We start from the raw sequence: 18,323 nt of genomic DNA, 5'->3' as shown, positions 1-18,323 counted from the left end.
GAGATAGTAGGAACTGCAGATGCTGGAGAATCCGAGACAACAAGGTGCAGGGCTGGATGAACACAGCAGGCCAAACAGCATCATAGGAGCAGAAAGGCTGACATTTCGGGCCTAGACCCTGGATGAAGGGTCTAGTTCCAAGGATGGCTTGTTGATCCCAGAAATGGGCACATTTCTATTTATATCCTGGCCTTGTCCCTTCCTATCTCTCTTACCTTTATCAGCCCTACAGTCCTCTTAATGATTTTCTAACTCTTATCCCTTTAACAATTGTTGCACTGTTGGTAGCTGTACCTTCAGCTAGAATTTTCTCCTACCTACCTCCATGTTTGAAATGCTTCTTACAATATACCAACAATAATACATTCTGCCTTTTGACTTCTGGATTACTGTTTAAAAATAAGGGGTCACCCATTTAAGGCAGATGAGAACATTTTCTTGCCGAGGGTTGAGAGTCTTTGGAACTCAATTCCTGAAAAAGTGGGGGAAACAGATTCTTTGAATTTTTAAAAATGAGAGCTAGGTCAGATTCTTGATAACCAAGGCAGGGAAAGGTTATTTGGGTAGGCAAGAATGGAGTTGAGGTTGCAGTTTGATGAGCCATGATCTTGCTGAGTGGTAGAGCAAGCTTGAGGAGCTCAGTAGCTTATGCTTGCTCCTAATTCACTTGTTTGTATTTCTCTCTTTGACCCAAGTTTTTGATCATCTGTTCTCATATTTCCTTGTTTGTCTTTTTTGATATTACTCGTGAAGTGCTTTGCTGCGTCTTGCTATGTTCAAGATGCTATATTAATCATTTGCCTTCATAGTGTAGTGAATAGTTGGTTAACAATGTAGACTATATTGCTTGCAATTGGAAGCGTACTTTTCTTTTGCCTGTTCTGAGTACTGGGATATCAGTAACTACAAAGGGTATGCTTTGTTATATAGTCAGCATCTTCAATTCAATTTATATATAAAAGGCAACCAAACAAACCACTTAAAAAATGTACGTGGGCACCCTGTGAATTTGTTTAAAGTGAGCATTTGCTTGGAAGCAATTAATTTTACACTGCATGCTTAACGAATACCTTACTTGGCACAGGGGTATTCTCATTTTAAAGGCTTTTGCGTTCTAAGGATGGGTTCAAGGAAAAACTAAGCCTGTATGGCACTATGTTTAACAATCAAATATTATTTTAATTATTATTAGAAATATTTTTGATTTGTAAATGCATTCTGTTAATGTTTCAGTCCTTTGTGAAATATTGAAAGCAGGGAAAAGAAGATGTGGAAGATAAATACCACATTTTATAAAGTCGCTTGCATTAGACATCAGCTATTTGATTCACACTGGTTCATTTTGCTCCTTGTATGGTAACAGTAAAATACACTTGGTCTATGGTGATGAAATGAGAGAGTGTTGTGTAAGCGTAGAGAATTGCAGCAATGCAAACTTAGATTCTTCACAAATCACACTATTTTCTAGTGTGAACATATAGTGATAAACCTATCTTTGATCCTGGGTGACACATTACGGGAGCATTAAAATCCTTTTGCAGCCAATATGAGTTTACTTCAAAGAATCAAATTGAAAAGCACTAAATGAGATTGACGTGCTGTTGGTATTTAGTACAAATTACATGATACATTTTGCATTGTAGATCTGACAGAGTAGATATAAATTTTCAAAGAGAGAAGGTTTACCATCAAACCATTGCTTATGGCACAGCAAGCGACCATTCAGCCCTTTGTGTCTGTACAGGCTTAATAAAAGAGCTGCCCATTTTAATCCCACTTTTCAATACCTGCTCTGTAGTCTTCAGGTTACAGTGCTTCAGGTACAGAATAGTAGAGCCCTATGCCCCTCTGCTTTCTAAATCTTTGCCCTTGCATTCTTGTTATTTGATGTTTTTAAGTAGGCCTATACTTTAGCGACGTAAAGGCTCTATATTCAGGAAGCAGAAGTTTTTAGCAGACATGTTCAAATTCAGCCATGCAGAAGGAATCAACTTAGTGTGTAGAGCTCCATCTACTGTGTGGCTAAGAAATTACATGAGAGACCACACGCACAGACCGCTGAGGAAAGCAAGTTTGATCCCAGGCAACTTCCGGAAGCGGTTCTGTATCACTCGTTTCGTGTCTGTGTGCTGTGTAGAAATGATCCTGTTTTGTATTATGTAGTGCTTTCTTCAGTTAAAGACGACAGTTGTATGGCCTTAAGATTGTCTTAATTGTTTGCAACGATTTAGGTGGGGTACAAGACTAAACAATTGCCTGGCATGTACAAGATCACCATGAATGCTTCATTTGTTCAGGGCAATGCTCAAAATATTTGGGGGTGATGGCTGAATCTGCTCCTGAAATCCCCACATCACTCAGGAAAATCCAGTGGTGGAGAGCAGGAATTAGCGCCCTGAGGTCTGTCAGTGGGGTGGTTTGGGAGTGCGTGTCTGGCAGCAGAGGTCCTAAGAAGGTTATGGACAACAGCTGAGATCCAACAGCTGGTGCTGGGAGCTAGCCACCATTTTGCTGAAGCTGAATTGTAGAGCCGTGGCCAGGTGCAGCTTTTTGCTGCTAACATGAGGGGGGAGTGGTGAGCCCCCTTTTTTTATTCTATCAAGGCAGCTATTTGCCTACCAGGTTGCAGGGAAAAGGGAGACTGCAAAGGAGTTGGAGAAGAGAGCAGGAGGCTACGTTGGTATTGGGGTGGGTGGGGGGAATGAGGGAAGCTGCAAAAGGGCTGTCAGATGTGGCTGCTGTAAGGGAGCTGGATGTGATGAGGTGGCTGCAAGGAGACTGGTGAGAGACACGAGGGCTCGAGGGACCTCGGAGGCTCCGAAGGACATTTGAGGGTGGTGGGAGGGAGAATGTGAAGGCTGCAATGAGGCAACAAAGACAAGGAGGCTGCAAAGTAGAGTGTAGAAGAGGGAGACTGCAAAGAATCACAGAACCTTTTATGGTGCAGAAGTAACTATTCAGCTATCGCGTTCAGACTGGCTTTCTGAGCATTTTAGCTGTGCCAATTTCATGCTTTTCCCTGTTAATCTTGTACATTGATTATTTAAGTAGCAACATTGCCCTCTTGGAGGTCTTAATTAAACCTGCGTCTACATTTCAAGCAATTACAAAGTTGGGAGAACAGTTTCAAACCTGTCAACAAAGGAACATCCAGCTAAATAGGAGCTAGGAAGTCATGAAATCTGGGATAATAAATTACTTGCAAATGACTGTCGAGCTTCAGGCTGTATATGTTCAGGAGCTAAATGGGGAAACAAAGGCACTAATTTACAATGTGCAGAGAAAATCCCTGGGAACAGAAAATAATGTGAACATAATGTCTGCAGTCTGCTAATTGACCTACCTGCAACAATCACAGAATTTTGATCTGCAGCCTCAAGGCAAAAAATTCCTTTAAGTAATTTATCTGGTATTTACTTAACATCAAATGGATGTTATCAAAGTGATGAAAGTATCAGCATTCATATAGCCACTTTCATGACATCAAAATTTAAAAATGACTTCACAGTTGATGTAGTACTTTATAGGTGTGATCACTGTTGAAATGTGGAGAAATAAGTAGCCAATTTATGCACAGCAATGGTGGCAAATGAGATTTGTCACTGTAAAAGAATGTAGACATTTCAGCAGATTATCACAGTGTAACATAACTGATGCATCCTTTTGACTTTGTCATCACTGTCGCTCAGTTTGAAGATCATGTTTTTTCGGGATTGCCATTTTTCTGCCAAGGGTTTTCATGGTGATTGAACAGGCCAATTCTCAACATGCAGATCTTTGGCAGATAGGGTAGGACCCCTCATGAGTGGGGTCTGGAGTACAGGACTACTTCTGTTTCTTTCCTCCTCTGCTACTGCTCTACCTTATCATTAAGACATTGGGATTCAAAGCATAATGCAGCTTGATGGAAAAGTTATTGCCATTTTGAACACTTAACAGCAGCCTCTGCCCCTTCAGTAAGGCAAATGCTACTGCGTTTCAAAGGGAGCTTTAGAGAGTGCTTGAATTTTCTTGAGACAAGGTCAAGGAAACAAAACTTGTTTATAGAAATGGTTTAAATTCATTTGGATACAGCATCCAGTCCATACATAGCTTCAAGAAGGGCACTAATGTTTGTTCAGTGGTCCTCCCATTGGATCTGGAGGCTGAGGCAGAAGCGTTGCTGATGGAATTTCTCTAGTACTGTTGTGTTTTGCTTGTATACAGTTCAGGTCCCAGTGCAGTGCCAGAACATGGTGACATCAACTACTTTGTATGTTAGGACATTTGTTGACTTGCAGATCCAGTTTCAATGTAAATCGTTGTCCACCAGGTGATGGCCTAGTGGTATTATTGCTGGACTGTTAACCCAGAGGCGCAGATGATATTCTGAGGACCCCGGTTCGAATCCCGTCATGGCAGATGGTGGAATTTGAATTCAAGAAATATCTGAAATTAAGGATCTAATGATGACCGTGAATCCATTGTCCATTGTCGGAAAAACCCATTTTGTTCACTAATGTCCTTTAGGGGAGGAAACTACCATCCTTACCTGGTCTGGCCTGCATGTGACTTCAGACCCACAGCAATGTGGTTGATTCTTAACTGCCCTCTGGGCAATTAGGGATGGGCAATAAATGCTGCCTAGCCAGCGACGCTCTCATCCCATGAATGAATAAAGGAAACCAAAAAAACCCATAGATTGCAGAAGATTGAGCTGGATCTGCTTGTAAATGGTAACCTTTTGAGAGAAGTGGAGAGTTTGAGAAGGAGAATCCTTCTTGGTACCTTAAACCAGTGCAAGAATTGAACTCCTGCTGTTGGGAGTATCTCTGCATTGCAAACCATCCCGACAAATGAACTGTCACATAATAATATTCCTCTTTCTTGGTGATATGGGAAAAAGTGGAGAGCCAGTTATTTGATGGTGTGATGAGGGAGAAGTTTGAACATGGGGATTTGTCATTTTGAAAATTCAATGCTATATCTTGACTTGAATCTGCAACTTAGCATAATATCCTATCAATTACACCATGAGGCCATCTGTTATTTTGTAGCTTGTGAATCTTTTTTCTTGCCCCCTCAAAAAAAGGAATTCATAAGCAACTGGTGATCTAAGGAAACTATCTTCACTCAGCCTGTTATTGATCTCCATTTTCACAGAAACCGGACTAAACAGTGGCCTTGAAGATGCAGAGATAGTAGGAACTGCAGATGCTGGAGAATCTGAGATAACAAGGTGTAGAGCTGGATGAACACAGCAGGCCAAGCAGCATCAGAGGAGCAGGAAGGCTGACGTTTCGGGCCTAGACCCTTCTTCAGAAAAGGGGGAGGGGAAGGGGGTTCTGAAATAAATAGGGAGAGAGGGGGAGGCAGATAGAAGATAGATAGAGGAGAAGATAGGTGGAGAGGACACAGACCGGTCAAAGAGGCGGGGATGGAGCCAGTAAAGGTGAGTGTAGGTGGGGAGCTAGGGAGGAGATAGGTCAGTCCAGGGAGGATGGACAGGTCAAGGGGGCGGGATGAGGTTAGTAGGTAGGAGATGGGGGTGGGGCTTGAGGTGGGAGGAGGGGATAGGTGGGAGGAAGGACAGGTTAGGGAGGCGGGGACGAGCTGGGCTGGTTTTGGGATGCAGTAGGGGGAGGGGAGATTTTGAAGCTTGTGAAGTCCACATTGATACCATTGGGCTGCAGGGTTCCCAAGCGGAATATGAGTTGCTGTTCTGTCATCTGCGGAATGGGAGGGGGAGTTGAAATGGTTCGCGACTGGGAGGTGCAGTTGTTTAGTGCGAACCGAGCGTAGGTGTTCAGCAAAGCGGTCCCCAAGCCTCCGCTTGGTTTCCCCGATGTCGAGGAGGCCACAACGGGAACAGCGGATGCAGTATACCACATTAGCAGATGTGCAGGTGAACATCTGCTTGATGTGGAAAGTCTTCTTGGGGCCTGGAGGAAGAGCAACCGCAGGAAGTGCTATGCCTGCCCCTATACCTCCCCCCTCACCCCCATCCCAGGCCCCAAGAAGACTTTGGGAAAATACCTCAAACTTGAATTTGACCAATATGATGTGTATGACGCTACTTGTCCATCTGTTGGCACACTATTTAAACATGAGTGAAACATTAATAGAGATAATATGAAAATCAGCAAGTGATAAAATTTCAATATAAAACCAAAAATGTTGAACAAGAACTTTAGTGTAGTTAGGTAGAGGGTGTTACATTCAAAACATTCAATAATATTTGTGTGTTCCAAGTGAGGATCAATGTATTGTACAATCCCAGCATTTCTTTTAAGAAACCAACAATGGACAACAACGTACACAATGCAAACTATTCAATGGCTATACTGTTCTGTTTTATATTGACTACCTAATTGAAAATTGGACAGAAAGTTTATTATTTGTATAGTACATTAGCTGGTTTTAAGTGTTTTAGTTTGTGTTTCAGCAGTAGAACTTGACCAGTGATAAATGCCTGTTGCATCATGCATTTGGCCATATTGCATAATGTTGCATACTGTTTTTTATAACCAAATGGGAACAGAAATAATGTTTGCAAAATAGCAAGGTAGAGCATCCATATTCATGCCCTGCTTGTTCAATGAGTTTTAACCTTTTGAAAAACTTTAACTAGCCTAAATTTCACTGAATATGAACAGCAAACAAAACCTAAAAGAAAATGCATCAGATTGAAATAGACAAGAATGTAGTGAATTGGGAAAGGAAAGACTGTTGAGAATTTGTAGACAGAAAATTATGATTAGTCAACATTGTGTCAATTGTATTAAAATTGTATCGAGTGAGTACTAGGCAAACTAGATGGATCTAGCATCTAGCAATTCTTGTGTTCCTACATGAGCATGGATGACCAGGAACTGACAGATGTTTCGAGAATGTTTATCAAGGTAGTAAAAGGAAAAAGAGAGGGTTAGAGAATACGAAAAAGAATCATACTCTCATTTAAATACTGCTTTCCACAGCCACCAGAAATTTTAAAGTGCTTTACAGTCACTGAAGCACTAAGATCCAGTGTTGGGATGAATGGAAGGGCATGCAAAAGACCAGAGTAGCTGGCAGAAATATTTTAAAATTAAAGTTTTAAATTTAATGTGTTAAGAAAGAGATTGTTGTAGGGCAGTGAGAATAAGGTTTGTGGGTGGGAAAGGTTACGGGTGCCTGTTGCATGTATTACTCGCAGTTGAAATGTCTTAAACATCCTTCATGAGATGGTTTAGTTTTGAAGCCCATTAACCCTTTTTATATAGAAAACTGCAGCAGATATTCTTTAGCAGCAGCAACATGCAACATTTAAAAAGTATCTGGATGGGTTTATGAATAGGAAGGGTTTAGAGGGATACGAGCCAAATGCTGGCAAATAGAACTAGGTCAGATTGGGATATCTGGTTGGCGTGGACGAGTCGGACTGAATAGTCTGTTTCTGTGCTAACTGACTCCATGACTCTAACTGTTCCAGTACAGCTACATCACTGGCATCTGCCCATCAATGTGGAAAATTGCCTAGGGGTACGATGTAAGCAAGGAGCAAGGCAAATCCAACTTGTCTAGTTACTGTTCCATCAGTTTACTTTTGATCATCAGTAAAGTGATGAAAGGTGCCATCGACAGTTCATTCAGGCAACACTTGGTTAGCACCAATCTAATCACTGATGCTTAGTTTGGGTCTGCCAGGGCCAGTCAACCCCTGACATCATTACAGCCTTGTTCAAACATGGACAAAAGAGTTGAATTCCAGGGGTGACCTTGCGATCAAGGCACTATTTAACCAAAACTGGTTTTAAGGAACTCGAGCAAAAGTAAATTCACTGGGAATCAAAGGGAAAGCCATCCACAAAAATGGTGGACTCAGAGTAGTATGGATCTTGCAAGTGAGATTCAGGCTTATTTCTAGATTTAATTCTGTATTTCTTACTTCATACTTTATAGTAAGTACATAAATAAGAAATGTTTGAAGGGAAATGAGCCAAGCCCAGGCAGGAGGGACTGGTTTAGTTTGGGATTATAGTCCGTATGGACTGGTTGGACCGAAGATTTTGTTTCCATACCGTATGACTCTATGACACTGGTTGGAGTCATCGCTGTCATAAGGAAAATGGTTGTAGTTGTAGGAGGTACGTCATCTCAAATCCAGGACAACTCTGCAGGAGTTCCTCAGGGTAGCGTCCTAAGCCCGGCCATCTTCAGCTACTTCATCAATGACCTTCCCTCCATCATAAGGTCAGAAATAGGGGTGTTTGCTGATAATTGCATAATGTTCCACAACATTCAGTACTTCTCAGATACTGAAGCTTTCGGGTCCAAATGCAGCACAACCTTGACATTATTCAGACTTAGGCTGACAACTGACAAGTAACATCTATGCCACACAAGTGCCAGGCAATGACCATCGCCAACAGGGGAAAATTTGACAATTGCCCCTTGACATTCAGTTATATTGCCAATGCTCAATCCGCCCACCATCAACATCTTGGGAGTTACCAATGACTAGAAACCGAGTTGAACTAGCCATATAATTACTGTGGCAAAAACAGCAGGTAAATGGCTAGGAATCCTGTGGCAATTAACTCACTTGCTGACTCCCCAAAACCTGTGCACCATCTACAAGGCACAAGTCAGGAGTATGATGGAATACTCCCTGTTGCCTGGATGGGTGCAGCTCAAACAACAGTCATGACATTTGATTCAATCCAAGTCAAAGCAGCCCAGTTGATTGGCATCCCACTCACATTTATTCCCTCCACCACCGATGTTCAGCAGTAGCAGTATGTACCATCTATGAGTTGCACAACAGAAACTCACCAAGTCTCCTAAGATAGCACTATCCAAACCTAGCACCACTACCATCTAAAAAGAGAAGGCCAGCATGTATATGAGAACACCATTACCTGCGAGGTTCCTTCCAAGCAACTCGCCGCCCTTACTTGGAAATATATTTCCACTCCTTCAGTGTTGCAGGGTCAAAATTCCTGGAACTCCCTCTCTATTAGCGTATGGGTGTTCCTACACCAAATGGACTGAAGCGATTCAAGAAGGCAGGTCACCACCACCTTCTCGAGGGCAACTAGGGACGGGTGAATCTTTCATTTAATTTTTTGAAAAGTGCAACAGGAAAGGCATCATTATAATTCATTAAAGTATTGCATGAAATTTCTTCTTCATTTACCTCAGACTGTTCCTATTGCAGTTATTAGTGGCAAATGTATAACTGTCACCTTTCAATCTGTGATCACAAAACTCTGTAAACATGATCCAAGATGGATAAAATTTATACTTGCACTGCTGAAAGCTTTTCACAGTTCTGACGGTCATTTCCCAAAGACCGTGCTGCTGCCTGGAAACTTTGCCTGCCAGCAACATGCATTGCAGCAAAATTACCCACTGCCCATGTGGAAATATCGTGTTCACTAAATAGTGTTCTGAATCGATACACTGCCCAGTAATCCTATTCCTTTCACTGTTTTATAGTGAAAAATATTGTTACTTTTGGAATTTTAGGCTTCATTTACATATGAAAGATTTTAGAACCCTGTTCAAACTAAAACATTCTGCTTTTAAACAGTGTTGGTCAGAAACAGGTAATATTATGGAGTCTGGAAATCAGGCAAAAAATGTAAGTGTGTCAGGTTAATGGTCCTATGATCCGATTTGATTTGGCAGACATAAGGTGCTTCACAATAATTTCTGTTTGTTTTTATGGACAGCATAGTGGAACAAGATGAGTGGTGCCCTGGGGTAAAGAGTCCACTTGACTGCTTGATGCTGTTGTCTTGATGTTAAATTTGATTATTGCTACATTAGGTACCTTTTCCCTTTAAATAAAATGGACATATTTTGTCTATGTATTATTGAGGTGCAGTACTGAACTAGTTCATTTTCTCTGTTTTTCATTATATTCAATGTGCTCACATTTTGTATGCTTACTTTGTTGCATGTATTTCCTTGTCACCATGTTTCCTAGGTTTGTGCACCACTAATATGTGAATGAGACTGAGATTCTATATGCCACAATACAATCTATGAGATAATATAAAAATTAAGCAAAACTGTTTGTTCAGTTGATTTAGGCGCCGAGGAGTGGCAGATGGAGTTTAATTTAGATAACTGTGAGGTGCTGCATTTTGGAAAGGCAAATCAGGGCAGGACTTATACACTTAATGGTAAGGACCCGGGGAGTGTTGCTGAACAAAGAGACCTTGGGGTGCAGGTTCATAGTTCCTTGAAAGTGGAGTCACAGGTAGACAGGATTGTGAAGAAAGCATTTAGTATGCTAGCCTTTATTGATCAGTGCACTGAGTATAGGAGTTTGGAAGTCATGTGGCTGTACAGGACGTTGGTTAGGCCGCTTTTGGAATACTGCATTCAATTCTGGTCTCCCTGCTATAGAAGGATGTTGTAAAACTTGAAAAGTTTCAGAAAAGATTTACAAGGATGTTGCCAGGGTTGGAGGGTTTGAGCTATAGGGAGAGACTGAATAGGCTGGGGGATTTTCCCTGGAGCGTCGGATGCTGAGGGGTGACCTTATAGAGGTTTATAAAATCATGAGGGGCATGGATAGGGTGAATAGTCAAGGTCTTTCCCCAGGGTAGGGGAGTCCTAATCCAGAGGGCATAGGTTTAAGGTGAGAGGGGAAAGATTTAAAATGGACCTAAAGGGCAACTTTTCACGCAGAGGATGGTGCATGTATGGAATTAGCTGCCATAGGAAGTGATGGAGGCTGGTATAATTACACCATTTAAAAGGCATCTGGATGGATAGATGATGGAAGGTTTCAGAGGGATATGGGCCAAATGGGACTAGATTAGTTTAGGATACCGGGTTGGCATGGATGAGTTGGACCGAAGGCTCTGTTTCCGTGCTGTACGGCTCTCTGACTCTGAGTTGATTTTAGAAATAACTTCAGTGTGCTCATTCACCTTTAGGAATAAATTGTCACCTGAAATAACTTTAAAGTTAGCTTTCTGCATGGTAAACATAATTCAGTTTAAAAATCTACACTGTGTGCAGAGCAGTCTTGACTGACCATGCACTTAGCAGTGGTGCTTAATTTGTTTTCACTGAATTATCGAAGTACCTGTATATTGTGTGCCTGTGGAATACAGCAGTTTTCTGTTAAGTGATCATTGAATACTGATCCACTGATCCACTGATTCTGCAGCATTCAAACCACATGTCTACTTCAGGGAATCATGGGGGAACATTATATTTAAAGCGTAGCCAGACATATTCTTGTGCAGGAGTCTGAGTTTTCTCAATGAATGGCCTGCTGCATGTTGAGATGGATAGCTTCTGCTGCTATTCAAAAAATGCTCTCAATTAAATCAGGCATATTGGTTGAGCTGGCATTAAGTTTACAAAAGGTTGCACATACTCAGATTTGCAGGTAATAAAAGCACCAGATTTGTTAATATTTTACATTACCTTTTAATGTGCAGTAATATCAGCACTTCTTTAAAAAAATACTGTATCCTAGCATCATTGTTTTTCATCAAGAGTGGCGATTTAGCGTAGTAGACATCAGTGTGGGGAACAGTAGTGCTGAGGAATGGTACAACCTGTATTTTGCAGTTAGTATCAGGTTATTCCAACCGGTTGTAGTCCAATAATATGCAGAATAAAACACCCTCATACCCTAAAGTGAAAAGATCACATGTATGGTATCTGTGATATTTTTCCACTTCTCACAGCTACCGTACCATAGCCTCTGTGAGTGTGGCTGCAGATGACCTGTTTTGTTATCCCAGATGGAAGTTGGCTAAGGCTGCCTCAAACTAATCTCATGCAAGAGCATTTTTTAGATTACGGACAAGACCAATTCTGATTAGTTGCTTGGATTTGTAAAGTCCAGCTGATCACTATGTCCTTTTTTCAAGAGGAGGAAACCTGTTATTCTTCCACAGTCTGGCTTTTATGGTGAGTCGAGTCTCCCATAAACATGCTTGACTCTTAACTACCCTCTGCAGCGGTTTAGAAACCACTTAGTTATATGAAACAGCTAGAAAGAATAACAAGAATAAAACAGGATGGACCAATAAATTTAAAATCAGAAACCGTGAAGACACACCGAGTCCAGTCATCTGTGCAGGTTAACTCCCATTAACATCTGCAGAATGGTAACAAATTTGGGGAGAACTATCTTACTGACAGTATAGCAACAACCTGATGTTGACATGCTCACACAATCATATTCATCAGTTAATGGACCACAGTGAGTATCACATTCAATCACGTTTATTGTATTGGAATTTTATTATAGGCTCTCTTCACTATATCGGAACCTTTATTCAGATAATCATTGCTAATTTCAGAATTCAGCTGCAGAATTTGCATTAGGTTTGGTTGGTTCTCAACTATATATTTTTTTGTGCGTGTTTTTGTAATTATTTTTATTTTCACCGCCGCTTTCAACAGGCTTCACAGACGCCAATAAAGTCTGCAGATCAGACTAAAGATGAGGAGAGACCAAAGCCTAAAGAATCAGCACCAGCTTCAACATGTCTGTTGGAGCACTGGCCCAAAGGAGAAGGACTTGGTTATGAAGGCATGGGACTGGGCATGGGACTGAGGGGTGCAATCCGATTACCGTCCTTTAAGGTGAGGGAAGCACAGCATCATCAGAGGACAAAAATATTGTTAAGATCAATATTATGGGAGATTTTCAATATCTAGCTACACTATTTTTGATACATGTTTTCTAATTTTAATTCCAGTGCTTGAAGAGTTTATAAAATTATAATTTGGGAAAATACCTTCATTCTGTGCAATGTTGGAAAATAACGTTCTGTTAAAATCTGCTTAACACACAGCTTTTCATTCAGTGTCCTCCCAGATGCTGCGTGTAGTCTTCAAAATAGCATTACTTTTTTTATGTGTTGTATCTGCTTAACAATGTGCTGATGAAATGTCTTCCTGATTCAAAATATCTAAATTTCCTTTGAAATGTTGGATTCCACTTTTGCACAGTTTCATATGATAGGTTGTGTTGCATTACTTTCATGGCTCCATTGATAAAATTGACAAATTAACCTCAACCTTCTCTCCCCTCCTCTCCTCTCACTGTATTGCATTTTTGTTTTAAACATTTAGCCTTTTTCATTTTATAGTGTGGCTTTTCTAATACCGTTGATCAGGCTTGTGCAACCTTCACTCATGGGCAGGGTGGGGGATGGACATATCAATTTTTCTTTCATTCACGGAACTGGTGAGTAAATTTCAGGAAAATCATTTTTACCACCACACTAAGCATGTATTTCAGAAAAAGAAATCAAAACAATAGTTTAACGAGCAATGCATTAAAATGACAATTTAAAAAGTGATAGCAGCAGACTAACTATTAAAACTTTTTTGCTTTTTGGTTAAAAAGCAGAGATGGAGAGAGAAAAAGAGAAGGCTCCGAGACCTTGTTACCAGGCACAGGGTTGGAGACCAGAGTGAGCTGAGGAGTCAGATTTAATTAACACTGACCATGGTCCACTCCTGGTAGCACACATGCCTATCTGGCCTTGGTGGAATTCACACACAAAGTGAGATTGGAAGTGGGTTGCCTTTCACCTTGGATTTTGCTCCTCTCTCTATTTTTGTGGATAGGTTTTTGGGGAGGTAGAAGAAGGAGAAGGGTGCATGCATGACCAGATAATTGATCATTCATTGACCCATTCATCCATCCACACACACTCGTTCTTTCAGATACCCTGCATTTACTCTCACCTTTAACCTCCCTCACCCCAATTCATTCATTCACATTTGACCTTTATGCCACATTTACTCACCATATCAAAACCACACCTTGGCATTCACCCCTGCAACTTAGTCACTCATTCACCCATTCGCTGACCTTGACATATCCTTCAGCCATTCCCTCACTCCGCAGTCTGACTCCCCCAACTTAGTCACTCATTGACTCTGTACCGATCCCCAATCACTCACTGATCCTACTTTCACCTCCAAGTCACTGCCTGTCTCCACACCCACAGCCCCTTGTCATTCATGCACCACTACAGAAGCTTGAGTCTCACTGACCTACTGCACTATCCTGACCCTCATTTCTTGTCCTTCCCATGCCAGAGTCTCCTGTAATACTGCCTGAGACCTGTCTTGCAGACTCACCTCTGCAGTCTCAGTCCTCAGGCTGAGAGAAACCACTCATTGGGGACCAGTGAGCTGCTCAGCAATCATAGACTTTTTCTGTGCAATAACCAACCTGTGACTGGAGGAGCAGCTCCTTTTGTAATTCCAGTTACGCTTACCTGGATTTTGAATAAGAGCTCAAGGCCATGTTGTAGCCCGTGGGCCACTTGTTGGACAAGCTGGCAAGAAGATGACATTCATTCATGCAAAAGACAATTTGTTAAAATTTTTGTTGGTGTTACCACAGGCTCCATGAAGATGCATTTTGCGACCAGCCACATTAATTGGATGTTTTGTTTCAGAACCAGTTTAAGGAGATAGCAGCTTCCCAGGATATATCTCATCCACCTAAACACTCACCTAGCTTCATTCTCCATGACATTAGTTGCCCACAAATCCACTGCCAGGTCTCTGGAAGTTGACCAATTCATTTTCTAGCTAGAATGTAAAAATAAGAGCAGGACTAGCCTGCCTTACTAATTAATAAGGTCATGGCCGATCATCTTCCCCACCCCAATTTCTTGTCCTATCCCATACCTTTAATTTATAAATGTCGAAAAATATCATGAATCTCAGTTTTGAATACAGATATCTCTTGCTTATCACTTTTCATTTTGTATAATTTAATGGTTCTAATGTTAATATTACTTTGGCTCCACACATTCTACTAATGTCACACATTATGTGGGTAGAGATGAGGAGTTCTAGTCCAGCTTTCAGAGGGATCAGATGTATTTGTATCAGTTGCCTAAGGTCCTAATAATTACACCTGACCAAATATAATTATACTTAGTGCCATTAGGCAATTGACCTTCTTGTTAGCTAAGAGCACTGATTTTCTGTACATACTTATGTTAGCGTATCCTTCAACACTAATTATTGGGTCTAAGACAATAGTGGTTTGCTGGCAGTGAGCAACCTCAAACAACCCTTACCCAGTACCACAAACAGAGGTGGCAACTACCACGTGTCCATCTGAGAAAATATCACAACATGTTCCCAAAAAATCACGTGCTAAACAAAAATCACTTTCCAACAAGAAAACATAATAAAGAAGGGTCTGGTTCCTGACCTGTATTTTTATAATAAAAACCTATTGACTGCCTTGACCCTAACTCACAGAAAATCCTCTTGCTAATTTTCTACTGTCAGTAACTTCTACTACGCTCTCTACTTGCTTCCTGTTCGCTGCCTTTCTTTCTCAACCCTCAATCTTCTCACTTGTCACTTACCTCCTTCGACCCTCCCATGTCCTGCTTCCCTCTACTAACTCTCTGACTCCCTCCCTCCTTTTCCAACCCCTCCACTAGCAACCTTCATCCTGGCTTCCCACTCACTGCTACACTCACTACCTTCCTCCTGCTGGTGAGCTGGAAACAGTAAATGTGGGACTTGAGATAGAGGGTATGCAAAATAAAAATGGAGGCAGAGCTATTTGAGGAGTTTTCCTAATTTGCAAACTATGCTAAATTGAAACAATGAGATTAGAATGGGCTTTAAGTGGTGGTGGTGGCTTGGGGTGGGAAATTCAATGGATATTGGATTCACTGTCTTCTTCAATGTTTTCATCACCATTTATGTCTCCACGGAAATATATATTTAACATTCATATACTTGAGGAACTCTTAACAGGCCAATTTGGATCTGGGACAAATCATGTTAAAACTTGGCACAGTATGGAATACCCTGAAATGAAGCTCTAATTAGATTCTGATCTTTTTCCTGCACAAATGAAAGGAATGTTCTCTTCTCCCTGACGTTTGGATTCTGATTGATTAATGTCAATACCCCCTAATGGAGTACCTTGTCAGCTCTACAACACTGCCATATTGGTCAGAACATTGCAGAAGACAATTTTCAGACAGCCTTAGCTTTCTGATGGTCTTTCTACATTTGAATGGTTGAGGCATGGGGCTGCAACAGAGCTATTTTCTTAAAACACTTGTGAAGATAGCAGGTTTGATAACAAAAGACATATTTCCACAGTTAACGTGTAATTAGTTAGCATTATTTGTAGACTGACTAGAAACAGAAAATAAGCCACAAGTAGCTGCTGTGTTTTGGCCTGCCTTAATAAAAGAAAAGCAAAATACTGCAAATGCTGGAAATCTGAAAAAGAAACAAAGCACTGGAGAAACTCAGCACCTCCAGCAGTACATGGAGAGAGAAACCAAGGCAACATTTCAGGTCCAATATGACTCTTCTTTGGAACTGGTCAGCTGGTTACGAAGAAGTCATATTGGGCCCAAAACATTCACTCTGTTTCTCTCTCCACTGATGCTGCCAGACTTGCTGAGTTTCTGCAGTACTTTGTTTTTATTTTAGGCCAGTCTTAACGTCTTGCTCTTTGGAACTAAAGTCACCAAAGTGATTACTTTCAATATAACAATTTGTAAATGTGGGTGTTATTTTACTGTGTTAATATCTTTGCGCACTGGCAAATCTACTGCAGCTCCTTGTTTATTGATGGGCGGATTGCTCACAATGGATGAATGACTAGGGTTTTCCAGATGACAAGTCATGTGTTTCTATACTAATTTACAGGTAAAGAGGAAAGAGCCACCTGATGCTGCCTCCTCGGGTGATCAGAAGAGAATTAGACCATCTACTCCACTAGATGATGATGATGAAGGTTTGTCCACATTTGACACGTTTATATGTATTGAACTGTAGTTCAAGAATGCTTCACACTCAAATTTTCTGAATGACTCTTACATGGGCTGCCCACCCTCTGATCCAGCAGTAGTTACAGGAGTTCATATCAGTCATTGGAATTCCAGAGTACAGAAGCACATTCTCAACTTTTATATTTCACTGTCTCTTCCCCATCTTCAAACTTCCTCAAAACTTTCTCCTTTCTGCCTTTACTTGCCTTCCCTAGCTTTCCCCTACTTGCTGCTCTGTATTATTTAATCTCCAACATATCACCTTGGGTTACTTCATCATATGTAAGATCCTATATTAGTAGACACAAGTTATTTGGTCTGTACTTCATGTAGTTTGTGACTGAAATATTATAGGTACTACAGACACATTTGTGTTACCTGCTGTAAAATGACCTTTGGTAATGTTGCAGTTATGATGTCACAAAATAGATTATGTCACAAATGGACAATTTAACTATGAAGGGTTCAATGAGAACTGAATATATTAGAGAAGATTTATAACCTAACAATAAGGCTGAGAGGTGGTTGTGTGGATATATTGCAATGCAGAGTTCTAATTTCATCCCTTCGTTACTTATGACAGAGTCTGAGCGTGACCGAGACATGTCAGATGTAGCCAGTCATTCTTCTGAATTATCTAAGAGAGACTTGGAATCAGTCACTGAGAGGCGAAAACCAGCAAAACCTTTAAAACTAGACAGTGAAGGAGAGGAGGAAGAGGAAACTTCTGGGAAAGAGGAAGAAGAATCATCATCAGAGAAGGAGGATGAGGAGGAACAGGATGAAGAAGAGGTTTCTGAAAAGGCTTCATCAGAAAAGGTTGGTTTGTTCTAGCGTTTTATATTAAGAGTTAACTCAAACAATTCTACAGTACCAAAACTTGTACAGTCCAGTCTATCAGCAGATTATTCACTGATGGATGCACAACATGGTGCTTTGGTCTCTTCTGGAGCAGACTGGCTTCAACAGTGTTAATTACTTTAGACCAAACTGAGAATAGGTCTGTGAACAGCTTGAACTGAAGTTCAGCACTCTCACACTTAACTGTAAGTAAACTTGACTGCAATAGAGCTAATTAAAAGTGTTTCTGCAATACCTCTCATATCTACTTAATGTCTTTGCTCTGCTTTGTAAGTCAACTGCAGTATGCTACACTTGTGCTATTTTTGTAAACATAGTCATCAGAGGGCTAAGGTTGTTGATGGTTTGATGGATGAAGGAGATTGTCATTAAAAAGAAAGGAAAAACTGCAGTGAAAGTATTCTGGAAAATGTCATTATTGAATGTGTACGTAGAGTCATTTGGTTCTACCACATCTAGTCAGCATCCAGGCTTCCAGAAAGAGCTAATCTGCCTACAAAGATGGTTTCCCATGGGTGTTATATTTGACTGCAACAGAGATACTGACTGAGGACAACCAAAATAATGAGTGGAGAGAGAAGTATTACATTTTCATTACTTTTAAAAGATAAGTCTGTCAGAACTGACTGTTTATTAAAGTTAGGACTACACAGAGAGAAACCCACCCCTTTTCCTATT

The 18,323-nt window shown here is 40.9% G+C and overlaps 1 protein-coding gene across 3 annotated transcripts in view; it reads left to right on the top strand.

Annotated features, from left to right (window-relative positions):
• The window catches only part of setd1ba (SET domain containing 1B, histone lysine methyltransferase a), a 113,235-nt gene that overhangs the window by 68,718 nt on the left and 26,194 nt on the right, over positions 1–18,323 (top strand). For all 3 annotated transcript variants that reach the window (XM_020511272.2, XM_048611438.1, XM_048611436.1), the window contains 3 exons: positions 12,403–12,585; positions 16,663–16,750; positions 17,368–17,603. In XM_020511272.2, coding sequence (XP_020366861.2) covers positions 12,403–12,585; positions 16,663–16,750; positions 17,368–17,603 — 507 coding nt within the window. The remainder of the gene's footprint in view (positions 1–12,402; positions 12,586–16,662; positions 16,751–17,367; positions 17,604–18,323) is intronic.

Source organism: Rhincodon typus, chromosome 24 (genome assembly GCF_021869965.1).
Source record: "Rhincodon typus isolate 14 chromosome 24, sRhiTyp1.1, whole genome shotgun sequence".
NCBI lineage: Eukaryota > Metazoa > Chordata > Chondrichthyes > Orectolobiformes > Rhincodontidae > Rhincodon > Rhincodon typus.
The sequence above is the reverse complement of the archived record's forward strand: the minus strand, read 5'-3'. Positions and strand labels throughout refer to the sequence as shown.